This window comes from Drosophila innubila (genome assembly GCF_004354385.1).
Source record: "Drosophila innubila isolate TH190305 chromosome 3L unlocalized genomic scaffold, UK_Dinn_1.0 0_D_3L, whole genome shotgun sequence".
Taxonomy (NCBI): domain Eukaryota; kingdom Metazoa; phylum Arthropoda; class Insecta; order Diptera; family Drosophilidae; genus Drosophila; species Drosophila innubila.
Window position 1 is genome coordinate 16271470 of NW_022995376.1, and position 13796 is coordinate 16285265.

Genomic DNA, 13796 nt, shown 5'->3' on the forward strand with positions numbered 1-13796 from the left:
CATTTTCCATTTTTAAATTTAACTAACCGATAGATGGCGATTTTATTTTATTTATACTAAAATTTAGACTTATTTACTTAATGATTGTCAAAGGAAAAAAGTGGTATACTTACATTTTGAAACTCCTTACGGAGATTTTATAGTTTCAAGAGTAAATAAAAGTTGAATTATGTTCAGGGATCGATGGATCTCTCGTTTAATTTGAATAAATGTGCAATTCTATAATACATGATTTATTCTCTATACATATTTATGTATATATATATATATTTCTTTACAAGTATATGTATATATTCAATATCTTTGGTCTGTTTAGCTGTAGGTGTCGTTGAGTATACAAAATGCAGTGAGATTCTACAACAACGTGATTGAAAAAATAAAACAAAATATATTAATATTAAGTGCTACAAAAATGTACAAAATAATAGATATAGTAAGATATGACAAATGTACAAAATATATATTGTATGTATATATTTAAATAAGTATATAATTGGGGTGTGTGTGTGTAGTGGCTAATTAGTGTTATAATTATGTCAATTCGTATTGCACCACATGCGGCCGTAATGTGCTTAAAATAATGCGACACATGCACGGGGAATTCCCCCCCTCCGCATCAGCCAGAGAGTGAGTGAGCGAAAGAGAGGGGGGAAGTGGCCCGCATTGCTGCCGGTTTAAAGATAAAGAAAGACTAGAGATTCGCTCGTTGGACTTCCGTGCCGAAGCAGGAAATCGCAATGCCTTAAAAACAAAAGAATTATAAATGTAAAGATATTTGGTAAGTAATAGAAATATAAATATAAATATAACTATATGTATATGTATATGTAAGTGTGTATGTTTGTATGTGTGTAAATTCTAAAGATCTGTCGGATCGTCGTCTGGTGTATAAAATTCATATTCATATTCGTATAGAGTATATAAGTATATGTATATATTGTGGTTTAAGTAGTGCTAAAAAAAATACTGGTTACATTTTTGGCAAGTCTCTAAATCCTCGTTACAACTAAGTGAAGATCGTTCTTGTTTTGCGATCGTATTTATTAATGTTCGTTCAGTTAAGTCATTATGTTTTGTTTTTTTTTCATTGTTTTTGGAATCGACTACTACTCCCTAACGGTATTTTAGCTCTTTTTTCATATTTATCACATATTTGTTTACTACAATAAGCTCCTAAAATCGAATGCAAAATGGGTTTTTCTTTTTGGTTTGTTTCTTTTTTCTTTTTTTTGGTGCTGGTATCTGAATAATTCAATAATTCTCAAGTTCTCTCTCTCAGTTGTCTTTTTACAGTCAGACTGGGTTGGTTAGCTAAGCGACCATTGCATAATTGCCGGTCAACTCGAATGGACTCGTTTTGGTCGAGTGTGTGAAATTGTTCTTGGGCGAAAAGTCAACAGGCTGCTCCTGATCAGCCTCGGCATTGGACGCTGTTGTTGTTGCTGCTGTGGCATGTGGATAATGCTGATAGGGCAACCCCAAAGGCAGTGGCAGTGGCAGTGGCAAAGGTAGCAAATGCTCCTGATAGACAGCACTCGGATGTTGCAACACCTGGGGCTGCATGATGCCATTGCGCTTAAAGTTCTCATAGAACTCCGGACTGCTCAGGCAGCCAAAGGAATCCGGATGAGCGGCTGGATAGGCATAAGCCAGCACAGCCTGTGCTTTAGCCTCCGCCAGTCGGCGATTACTCTCCTTCTGCAGCAGCTTGTGGGCCAACGTGGATTTGGCTGAATCTGGCGAGGCAGATGTCGTTGATGTTGCAGTTGCAGTTGCAGTTGCAGCTGTTGATGTTGCTGCCGTAGTTGTCGTTGTGACTTCCAGTTCCGGTTGCTGCTTGACACGTGTTGTGGGCTCACTGCGATTCTTCATGCAGGAGGATTCCTCATGCTTGTACAGATACGACTTGAGGGCAAAGGCTTTGCCACAGCGGGCGCAGGTGTGAGGTTTCGTATTCGAGTGCGTTTGGATGTGAGCACGCAGATTGGACTTGTCCGCAAAGGCTTTGCTGCAAACGTTGCACTTGAACGGCTTCTCGCCAGTGTGTGTTCTGATGTGACCTTGCAGCAACCAGGGACGGGAGAAACACTTGCCACAGTACTGACACTCGCAGCCCTGGTTATGTGTGCGCACATGCATCGAGAAGGCGGGCATGGACACGTAAACCTTCTCACAGTAGGGACAGTGACGCGCCTTCTTGTCCATAATTGACCTAATTTCAAAAAAAATAAAATATAAATAAATATACTCTCAAAAGATACGCTAAAGACAGCTACTCACCTGTGGGTTTGTCTATGGCGTGCAAGATTCGAGGAGGTGGAATACTTCTTGCCGCACTCTGGACAGGTGTGCTCATCATCCAACAAACTTGAGCTGGAGCTGTTGCTGGCCAGAACTGGAGACTGCTCCTCACTGCTGCTGAGAGACTTTACACTGGACTGGCTGCTGCTGTTGCTGGTGAGACTGGCGCAGGAATTGGTATCGGAAATGGTGCAACGACGCAGTTTGCTGCGATCAAACACCTTGTGGCTGTACGAGTTGTAAGTGGAGTCATCGTCCGAGGAGGCATAACATATGCTGTTGTTGACAGACATTGGTTTGGTGTATGTCTCGTTTATGGCTGCAGTGATTAAGGGTCCTGCTGCCAGGGTTACATCTGCCAGCTGGGTGAGATTGTAGAGCTCCTCGGGTATGGGAGTTGCCTGCTGATCCTTCGTCATCTTTTGGTCTGCAAAGGAGCAAAAGAGGTGGCATATTTGATTTCAATTTTTTATGTCAAATAATTTATTAATAAAATTAAATAAGTAAAATATATAACGAAATATGTAAATTATAATAACATAAAAAAATAAATCTATATAAAGACTTTACTTATAACAATAGTTAAAGTCCTCATAAATCCAGGAAATAAAATTGAATTTATTAAAGAAATAAATGAATAATAAATAAATCCGCACTACAAAGCAATAGTTTTCATATTCAAGGTCATAGTTTAAATTTGAACTTAATTTAATTAATAAATTGTTATATTAATATATAATAAATAATGCACAAAATGTATAATAAATAATGTATCAAAAAGATAGCAATAGTTGCTATAGCTATAGTCTCTAAAATACCCTTTCGGTTTCACAGATAAAATTTGAATTTATTAAATATAACAAGTTAATTATTTTATAAATAAATAAATAACAAAAATCCGTCAGATGACGTATGGAACATCAAGGTGAAGCAACCTGCTAAATGCGCCACAGATGCGTCATTACCAATACCAAGAAAAACATACTTAAAAATAAACAAAATTTAAAAGATTATAAATATTTTTTGCTATGTCGCAGACAAAACTAATACATAATTTAATGAGCTGCAGCTACCTTACCACTCATTGATCATATTATTAGCATCACTAGTCGTGCATATATTGAAAAGTGTAGAGTATTTTGCAGTCGCTGTGCTGTTGTCGATTTCATTTATTTATTTATGTGAAATATTCATCATTTTTATAATTAAGGACGAGCCAAGAGGCCAACTACAGAAAGCCAAAGTCGTCTGCATCATAGTCGTCACCTTGCTGACTGCTTGAGGTTGCCGCCTGCCACACGGGGCGTATGATTAACGTCAGCAACAGCAACGGTAGCAACGGTAGCACCGGCAACAACATCAACATCAAAATCGGCATCGGTACTCGCACTTGTTGGCTGTTGTTCTCATTCGCGTTATTAGAAATAAATTCACGTCGAAATGCGCATAATTTGTGCATGTTGTCTTGGCATTGATTAATCTCGCACGTAATTGTCTCCCCTGACAACACAATCCTTCCCCTTCTAAACTGCAGACAACTAGGCAGGTGGATCGTCACCTAACGTTCTTAGCTCGACTACATTTCTTATATTATATATTTATCGTATTTTGATTTCATTACTGGCAACAGATTTTACCTTTAGCTAAAATCAAATACATTTATACAGCGTTTTGTTTAGGTAATATTATTTTCCGATGTGTCTACTAAAATTTCTAAAATAAAAGATAAGCTAACTTCCAGGAAGAAATATAGGGAGAAAGTCTTTATGAGTGGGAAAAAACTTAAAGCAATTATTTTTTTAACCAACTAGAAAAAAATCTATTAAAATTAAAATCAATCCCGAAATGAGAACTGAAAATATTCATGAAAATCTTTTTCAATTTCACAAGAAATGATCAAAAACTATTTAAGCAGATAACTACATTTTATTACATGATAAAGATCACTTAATTTATTCCAAGTTACATATTATCAAATGATCAAGTTTATGTTAGCTTTTTTTGTATACTTCTATTTGAAATATATTTTTCTTTTGTATACTTCAATATTTTGTTGAAATATTTTCGAGCAAATTTCCATATAACCTGATTGTTTTGTGGAATAGGGCAGTTTCATTATAAAAACCGTAATCTAACCGCTCAGATAAGCCATTAAACTTTTCCAGACAATCAAATTTTATATTTCCGATCTCACTTTTGCCTTGTTTATTAATGTTGAAAGTTTTTTTTTTCCTTGTGTTCTTCTTATTTTTCGTAATTGTCTAAATAATCGATTAATTCTTAATGCCACAATAAGAGAGAGAGGCAGTGTGTGTGTCTCTCTGTGTGTGTGTGGCAAGAGTAGGGGGTAGAGGGTAGGGGGCATGTGTGCGTTGCGGAGGTCATGTGCACAGTGTGCGGCAATGTTGGCACCGCTGCTTCAGATTTGTTTGTTTTCCTTTCTTGTGCAGCGGCTGCCGTTTTTCCCGTTTGAACGGACTGAGGCCAGCCGCGTGATTGCGGCGCCGTTGCTGTGGGCGTTGGCGTTGGCGTGGGCGTGGCACCTCCACAAAACAAATCAAACAAAGACGAGGAGCAACAGTTTTCGCCTAAACACACAGCAACTTTTGCAACCTGTTGCGCCTGCTTGGCGGCCAAATTTTTGTTGTTATAATTTTCTTTTATTGTTGTTCTTGTGGTTGCCGAAAATAATGAAAATAAATTAATTTCGAAGAGCACATCAAAATGTTTGTGGTCATAAAACTGGCTGGATGCGAGCGACTAAGAGGGAGAATTTGTGTAAGAAAGAGAGAGAAAATGCTGCTTTAGCTATAGTTATAGCTAAATCGGTCCATTAATATTGTCTGTGATAAAACAGACATATGTTTTTGACTATATATATAATATGTGTTTAAGCATTATTTATACCTCACAAGTGATCAATCCCCTCTTTTTCTCTTTCTCTCTCTCTTTCTTTCCCTCATACAACCACCTGGTAAATTTGCCCATTATGCGTACCTGTTCCACAGAAAATCAGCCATTATAGAAATATGTCTATATATATTATTTAAGCAGAAATTCGTAGCACTTTTGCCAACATTTTTCTTGGACTCAAAAGAGCTGACAAGTGGGAAAATTGTGTCTGCCGTATTCGGAGGGAGACCTCCGAGGGACATTCAAATGTCTATGCAATATTTTCGATGTCAGAAGCACCAAAGTCCGAAAAGTCGCATGTTTCTCTGACAGGCCGTTAATTAATTATTCGTTGGCCCGTGGCCGTACGACGATTGCGAATCGCAGATCGGTAATCGCATATGACATCTCAAAGAGCAGGGGAAAATAAGGCAGCTAAAAATTGCAAATGTTAATTGGTGCAGGCCCCGAATCGAGGAGGTCGATTCGGAGGGGGGGCATGTGGCATGCAGCATGTGTTGCTGCCTACAAATCGAATCACATTAATTTGGTAAAAGCAACTTAAATATGATTATGAGTGATATAAACATGAGTGTATTTACATACAAATAATGTGCAAATCTCATTTGAAATAGGTAAAAATATTTAACTTGATTTGATAATGCATTAATAATTTTTTATTAAAATATTTGAAACAGTTTACTTATGTATTTTCTAACAAAACAATAATTTGTCTATATTTTGACTTTGTTAAATGCGCCCTCATTTTCCACCCAAACATTTAAAATATTTAATATGTGTGTTTGAAATAAATCGGTCATAAATTGAAGTATTTTTACCTTTTTTGGTAAATATTTTTAAAAATGATTTTCAACATATGAATGAAATTTTGGATGTGTGCTAATTGCCAATCAATCGATCAATCAGTTGGACAGTCAAAGAGTTCTAGATGTAGTCACAATTGAATTCTTTAAAATACAAAGAACATTTTAAATAAATTTTTGAAAAGTTAATTAAACAAATATTTAACTTATAGTAATAATAAAAAATAATTTATACTAGAAATTTGCCATATGCTAGCTGTGATCATCTCGAAAGTCAGCAGTGAATCAATGTTGGCCCACGCTTCCTATACACGTCTGACCCATCCCAAAGTGTTCCGAGTGCATTCTGTAAACGCAACGCACAATGGACATGAAAATGCTTTTTGTATATTTACGGTAGAAATCTGCGCAAAATAAGCGGCCCGAAGAAAGTTCAAAGTCCTGTTAATGTACACAAAGCGCAGAAATGTTAATGGTTTTGGCAGAAGCGGAGATGAAGATGAAGATGAGACGGGAGATGGAGACGGGCTGCAGAGACGGAGGCAGAGACCTTAACAACGGTCGGTGGCGGATTGTATGCTCACTTGGACTATTTATAAACCGCAGTTCAGGGCGGAGAAATGTGCATAGTTTACATTTTAGTTCAAACTTGAAAACGCAAGATGCAACAATAAACAAATCCGTCGACGGCGGCGCCTGTGGTGCATCGTGGGGCAAGTGTCAATGCCACAAAATGCTGCAAACAGGACATGCCTCCAAACGGTGTAACTCCGACTCCCCGCCCTTGACTCTACAGTTGTCCGACTTCTCCGCTCATCTGGCAGTTTCCCGCTGAGTTTCGATTGAATTGTTTGGATTCGATAATATCTCTTCTATTTTTTTTTTTTTAATGTATTTTCATTTGTTTACCGTACGTTTAGCCCTGCTCAATCGTCGCTGGACTCATTTGCAGTCGCATCGGAAATATGTTTACGACAACCAATTATATAAACAATGTCGGGGACACACAAAGGATCTGTGCTATTTGTATATGTTTAATCGGTAAACTCACATCATTTTGCTTCTGGTCTTGTGCGATGCACCTGTTAATCATTTGTGCCTAATTATGAGCTTGATGCATTGGCATTGATCATAGTTAAAGATCTAGACTCTAGAGTCTAGACTCTATAATATATTTACATATTTTGTGCGTTTTGTTTTTAACATTGTCCATTTTACGCAGTTTCTTCAGTTATAACGACGCATTTTGCACGCTGCATGACAAAGTCACAAAAATATTAGCTATATTACATATTTGAAATATACTATTTGTAGTATTTTCTAACTATTTACGCAACAAACTAGACAGAGATAATAAAATGAGAGGAAGAATAAGCTGTCAACAGATCTTTACGTATATGTATGACAATATTGTAGGGCATCCATCTGTTTGGCCGATCATTGCCAAAGCAAATACATTTCTCACGTAAATGTCAAAATATCAAAGAAATAATAATATTAATTTAACAAGTGTGGCCCGGTACGATCTCTCTTTCTGGGTCTCCGAGGCGATAATTTCGAACAAAAAAAAAAATAATAATAATAATACAGAAGAAAAAGGAAAAAAATCTGTTGCTCATCATTCGGTTTTGCATTTATGCCACTCTGTCGTCTCCTATATACATAGGTGTATATCTTATATATAGAATATGAAGAGGGGAGCAACGTTAAAGGGTTGTGTATTGGAACAATTGTGTAATTCATAGTGAAAGTAAAAGTTTGAGTACACCAATGAGATACCCTACATCTGCATCATAATTAACATAATTTATGCTTTTAATGGTATTAAGTATTACTCACCACGCAGTGGATCAGAAAGCGAATCCGTAAGACTCGTGACGGAGGTTTACTGAAGCGTGTCTCTTGGAATCGGAGTCTGTGGCCTGTTGCCTGTTGCTTGGCACTTAATATAGACTGATGATTCAGTCGAATGTTGGTGTCGATGCGGAATCAATAATATATCACCACGCACTACAACAACCCCAAGGCGCAGAGGCTCCCGCCTTCACGCCCTCTCTTCGCACCCGCCCTCGACTGACGCTGTCAGAAAGTTCTTTTTTTTTCTTTCTTTCCTTGGATTTCTTCGTTTCGTCTGTCTACGCAATTTTCACGAATTTCATCACAAGCAGCAAAGTAACAAGTAATGTGTACCAGATACGGATACAGTTAAATATACAGATATAGATGCGAGTAATGCACAAGTGTTTGGTCCCGACTGCTAAACCGATCCTCACTAATTGCTATAGATCGCAGGCGATATCAATATCGTTATATCGTTAATTTCTTCGGCTGCACGTGGCGCGCGCTCTCGAAATACCGAACGCAGCGAGATCTCAGGAAGAACTGAATTTTCTTCAACATACCACTTACAGTTTTTACATCTTGGGGCATCGAGGAGGTGACGATGCCGCCGACAACCAAACAACCGACAGCCGACAACCGACAGCTAGCAGCTGTTTACCGAGGATCGGCCGAGAGCTCGATCTCGTTCTCGTTCTCGTTGTTCTCGGAGAGTTCGCCCCATTGGAACAAGTGTGTGCGGTTTATAAATACATTTTCGAAAATAATGTTTTTATTATTCTCTCTCTTTCTCTCTCTCTCTCTCTCTCTGTGTCGCCCGCTGCCACTGACGCTCGGTTTTCCAAAAGGGAAAAACACACACACGGACAAGGACCACTGCGCAGAATTTTCTAACGGCAGCGTCAAGTTGGCAGCCAGGCCGCAGCCAGTGTCAAAAACCTCACAGAGTGTGCTCTATGTATGTGCCCCCATGCCGCATCCAAGACCTAACTAAACCGATAGAGACAGCCAGAGAGGGAGTGAGTGCGAGCGAGAGAAATGCAGCGTGGTTGGCAGCATTTGCCGGTTGAATTCGGCTACGAATTCAGATACATTTGCTATGGTGACGGTGACGCAGTCGCGCAATTTGGCATTTTGAAATAGCTGTTTGCACTTTTAGCGGACCCCATCCAAAATAGACTCACGCGCTCACCTGACGCTAACCGCTACCCGTTCCCCGCCCCTCTTCCTACCTTCCCGACCCGCCCCCTTTCGTTTGAGCGATCCCTTTTTGTCTTCTAACGAATGGATTTATCACAGGTGTTGTCGGCAGCTCTCAACATTTGACTTTTTCACAGCGTAATGAACTTGCCTCGTGTACAAAGCGGTGAGGGGGAGTTGAGGGATTTCTATATAGGGAGGGATTGGGGTTGCTTCTTACGTATGCTATTTTATCTATATTTTATATGATTTATAGATTGTCGCCTTGATTCTGTTTCTGGTTCTAAGTGGATTTTGTTGTTGCCTAAAGATGCTGTTGCAGTTGCATGCAGTGAAAATGACATGACATGGTTGATAAACCATAGATGAAAGTTATGTTAAGAAAATGGCTTAAGTGGCAAATAATCTGTAGAATGGATTGAAGTGAAACTTACTGTTGTTATCCTTTAAGCTGAAGTGCCATCACTCAGTCTTCCTTTTGACCCACCTGACCATAGATTCTATCTTAGAAATTAGGACTTCTGAAATAGTAATTTTACTATATCTTGAAATTTAAAGAGCATACTTTTTTAGGTTTGATTCAATAATAAATAATATTTGAAATACATAATAATTTGTTAGAGCATTTTTGCAGACGAATTCTTTCAAAAAAAGATTACAGTGTCATTAAATAACAAAACAAACAATCTCAGTAAATAATGAATAGTTTTCAAAATTTTTTAAATATATATCTTTGAAAACTACCAATCAAATCGGAACTTTTTTTTAAACGAATATTATTAAATAGTATTTTAATTTTGTTGTTTTGTATCCTTTAGACGTTTTTCCATGGTTTTTTTCTTATAAAAATAGAAAAGGTGGTTATTAATTTACATTTCACAAAGACAAGTCAAAACAAACGCTGACTTAGGGGGATTTTCCTCTATTATGAATATATGATTATTTATAACAAAGTTGGTTCATGGAAACCATAATAACATTTTTCAGCTCTTTGCTTATTCACAAGAATTAAATTAATGTGTTAAATAGTATTAATTGTTATAGCCTAATGACTTGTCAGCTATTTCTTCTCTCTGTTGGCCATTTACGCCTGTTCACTTCGTTGGCCTCGACCCACGCAATGGAAACAAAGAAATCAAAATGGATGAAGATTGAGATGTACGAGAGAACATTGCAGTTGCTGTGGCTTGATGATGGCGTTGTCTGGCGCCAACATGGAAATGTAATTTGAATGCTAGGGTCAAGTTAGGCCAGCCTCATGCATCACGTTGAACAGCTGAGTTTGGACCAAGGAAATGTCGAGGGAAGCGACCAAAGTGCTTATGGATGTACGTGTGGGTAGAGGCACAGTGGTTGTCAGGGATTTTGAGGAAGGAGATGTCTGAGCATGGACTCTTTGTATAGGGGTAAACAATGTGACATGTGCTAAAGACATTCGTGGCAGCCACGTCGACTTTAATCACAGCAATTAATAAGAGAGAGAGAGAGGAGCGAAAGAGAGGGAGAGCTCTGACTGCCACTGGCCGTGGTCTTGTGGCGCAAAGGAAGGAAGTGTCTGCCACATAGTCCAATAAGCTACCGAGAGAAGAATCATCACCCAGAGCGCTGCGATTCTTGAAACTGACGCGACTGGCGGCCATAAATCTATTTTGGTCCTGGTTCTCCAGCCAATCTTCCAACCGCTCTCCTGCTCAGTAGAATGGGGGCCTCACTTGCTGCGCAATTGCAGTGTTCTTTTCATTCTTTCATTTGTTTCTTTTTAATTTGTTGTACTTGTTCTTTTGCTGTTGTTGCACATGCGAAGCTGTTGCATTATTGAGTGCCGCAGACTCTTTATTTTTAACTGCTGCAACGCGGCGGCGAACAACGGTTCTTTGCGTAGGTAAAATGCAGTTGGAGATGCGGCCATAAATTCCAGACAACAGCCAAGCTTCGTTGCCGACGCTTTTCCAATTATTTACACAGAGATAAAGAAGCGAAAATCTTCTTAATGTGAAATTCAACAGGCAGAAAATACAAAAAAAAACAAGAAATAATCGTAAGTAAGCAAAATATTTCGCATTTCGCTTTTGTGTAAATAATTTTATAATCGATTTCAAATGAATGTCTTTAGCTTGCGGTTTTCCATAAATTATCTGTTAATCTTTTTCGAATTGTTCAGAGTTCGTTTGCATCGAATATTGCGATCTCATTGGCAGTGCTATACTCGTAATTCTTCTCTTCCCGGAACACGCTCTCCTCGCCTTGGATTCGGTCTGAGTTTATGCCACGTGATGGCCAAATAGATTATTTTCTTGAAGGCTGGTTTCGTCACCCAATTTTCAAGTAGCATCCTGTTTACAGGAGTCCCAAATCATTGGACTATAGCTCAAAACATTGTTTAGATCGTCGGAATAGAACTAAAGTTTGAGGCTGTAAAGTGGTCGCTCTCGAGTCGATTCCCGGGCCGGATATGCTTGTAATTCCTGCGCCAAATCGTAGATGGAGTCAAAGTCAAAAGAGGCGAAAACATCATAAAGTTCTATTTTTAATGCCGCTGAAAACTCACGACAGGCAATGCACTCCACACTCGACTCTGGCCACGTTTTGATACGCTGGCAGATTTCGATTGGGGGAGTTGTCGAGAGACAAGGGGAAAGCACAGGGCTCAAACTGAAATTTGAATTTGAAGTGCAAGTGAAGCGACCAACGATTCCATAGGTGGCAGCCACTTTGCGCTGGGTGGGAAGCAGAAGCGGGTGCGGGTGTGAGTTACGGATGGTGGGTTGACTTTGCTTGGTGGCATGTGCCGCCACTTGAAGTTCCTTACGGGAACAGTGCGATTGCGAGTGCGAGTGCTGAAGCGAGACGGCACAACAGTGTAGCACGCGTCAGGAAAGAGTGCAATGCATCTGCATCTGCATCTGCAGCAGCAGTGAACAACCTGCAACATAATGAAGATCCGAATCCGAATGTATGGCATGGCTTTAAATAATTACAAATGTGTGTTTGTATGTATTTGTATATCTCCACAACTACCGTGTCAAAATTCAAAGAAACAAAAGCGGAAATGTTGTTGTTTTCTTTATTTTTAACAGCAACAAGGGAAAAACTAAAACAAAAACATCATTCGCATCATCGCTGCTGGATGTATTTATATGGCAATTGAAATGTTTTGGTCATTGAACTTTTGTCTTTTATTAGCTCTATCAATGAAAAATGCATTCATCTTTGCTTTAATTCAAGCAGAATTGAATTTAGACAACTTCAAACTTCAATAACTTTACCATAACCTTATTAATTTATAAGGGAAATGTCAGTTTGATCAGTGATATAAAAACTAATTCTGCATCAAAATTATGGTTATCCTGGTAAGGTTGACCTCACCAACTATGCGGTATTTAAAGAACTCCGTAGTGCAATTGACGAAATGTACCTTTATTCTTATTCGCTGAAACTCTAAATTTGTTGTTTGCTTGTTTGACAATTAAAATGTCTTTGATTTAATAATAAATAGTTTTCGACCAGCTCTGCTTTGTACTTGGGGTATGTTATTTGCTTCGTCTATTCCATTTAACACCTCAAAATTATATCCCTTCGATATGCAGAAAGATAGAGCATTGTCATCAGCAATCAATTTATCGATTTCCGCACAATATATCATAGGCTCTGCAGTGTAGTTGTAGTTGGATCGTTTTCCAACATCCTTAGCTGAGTAAAAAGACAAATTTTGATACTGAAAACCATAATTTCTTTGAAATTACATTATCTTACCAAGTTCAACCACATCAGCAATGCTAGCTGAACTTAAATCCTTACATCCTATGGCAAATTTGTGGTCAATCTCCGGTAATTTAACAAAATATGTATAAGCTCTTTCGTCATTCTGATCAAAAAACATTGCCATAATTTATGAAATATGAAAAATATTCAAATGACAGTTTGATATTATATAAATTTTAAATAAAGACTTTAAATACTGACGCTCACAGCAATTCTAATGACTACAATGACTTGAGCATTATCTTCATGAATGATAATGAGTATTAGATTTGCTATAAGTTAAAGTTGTAGCATATATTTCCCGGGCATCACCTTGCATATCTTTCGCTTCATTTATGCCATTCAAGACTTGAAAGGAATATCCTTTTGAAATACAGAACGCCAACGATGTATCATCAGTTATAATTTTACTAACTTCCAAACAAAATACTATTGGCTCTTCAGTATACACATAGCCCGAATTTTCACTCACATCTTTAGCTAAAATTTACGAATAAGAAACAAAGAAGACATTGGGCAAATTTTAAATTGTATCTTACCGAGGTCGATTAAATCTCCAATGGTTGCTGAACGTAAATTCTTACATCCCACAGCAAATTCTTTATTAACTAAAGGTAATTTGACATAATAAATATATGATCTCTCGTCGCTAGGATCATAATACATTATTAAATAAAAATTTATATTATTTTGGAAATAAATACTTTTGAAATGACAGTTAAAGATGAGTGGAATTTTAAAACATAATTTTGAATTAGAACTATTCTCTTTAATGGCAATAATAACACGTTGTTGTCTAAACACATTTTAATATTTCATTAGCAATAAGAAGTAAAATAAATGTTATGCCTTTAAGTTTTTAAATTTTTATGAAACAAAATATAAAAAATACATTAAAAAAATTTCACATATGTTCGTTGGAATTTAGCACAAAAGGGTCACCTTGTGTCCGTTTTACGAAACACAAATACGCCACCT

The 13796-nt window shown here is 37.8% G+C and overlaps 2 protein-coding genes across 2 annotated transcripts; both read right to left on the bottom strand.

Moving 5' to 3' along the window:
• Window positions 1-167: 167 nt before the first annotated feature.
• Window positions 168-8477, bottom strand: LOC117788574 (transcriptional repressor scratch 2). Its single transcript, XM_034627361.1, has 3 exons — window positions 7857-8477; window positions 2281-2728; window positions 168-2212 (listed from the first exon to the last, which is right to left on the bottom strand). The coding sequence occupies exons 2-3, from the start codon at window positions 2718-2720 to the stop codon at window positions 1312-1314; spliced, it is 1341 nt and encodes a 446-aa protein (XP_034483252.1). The 5' UTR covers window positions 2721-2728; window positions 7857-8477; the 3' UTR covers window positions 168-1311.
• A 3975-nt stretch (window positions 8478-12452) lies between these two features.
• LOC117787920 lies at window positions 12453-13438 on the bottom strand. Its single transcript, XM_034626553.1, has 4 exons — window positions 13358-13438; window positions 13131-13298; window positions 12810-12921; window positions 12453-12746 (listed from the first exon to the last, which is right to left on the bottom strand). The coding sequence occupies exons 2-4, from the start codon at window positions 13149-13151 to the stop codon at window positions 12523-12525; spliced, it is 357 nt and encodes a 118-aa protein (XP_034482444.1). The 5' UTR covers window positions 13152-13298; window positions 13358-13438; the 3' UTR covers window positions 12453-12522.
• Between the last annotated feature and the right edge of the window lie 358 nt (window positions 13439-13796).

Excerpts from the sequence above, each read along its gene's own strand:
- LOC117788574 (XM_034627361.1), bottom strand. The coding sequence starts at position 2,720 with ATGACGAAGGATCAGCAGGCAACTCCCATACCCGAGGAGCTCTACAAT. Across the intron at positions 2,213-2,280 it reads CGCCATAGACAAACCCACAG|GTCAATTATGGACAAGAAGG; the intron begins GTGAGTAGCTGT and ends TTTTGAAATTAG.
- LOC117787920 (XM_034626553.1), bottom strand. The coding sequence starts at position 13,151 with ATGAAGCGAAAGATATGCAAG. Across the intron at positions 12,922-13,130 it reads TGAAGCGAAAGATATGCAAG|AATGACGAAAGAGCTTATAC; the intron begins GTGATGCCCGGG and ends TTTTTTGATCAG. Across the intron at positions 12,747-12,809 it reads TGCTGATGTGGTTGAACTTG|CTAAGGATGTTGGAAAACGA; the intron begins GTAAGATAATGT and ends CTTTTTACTCAG.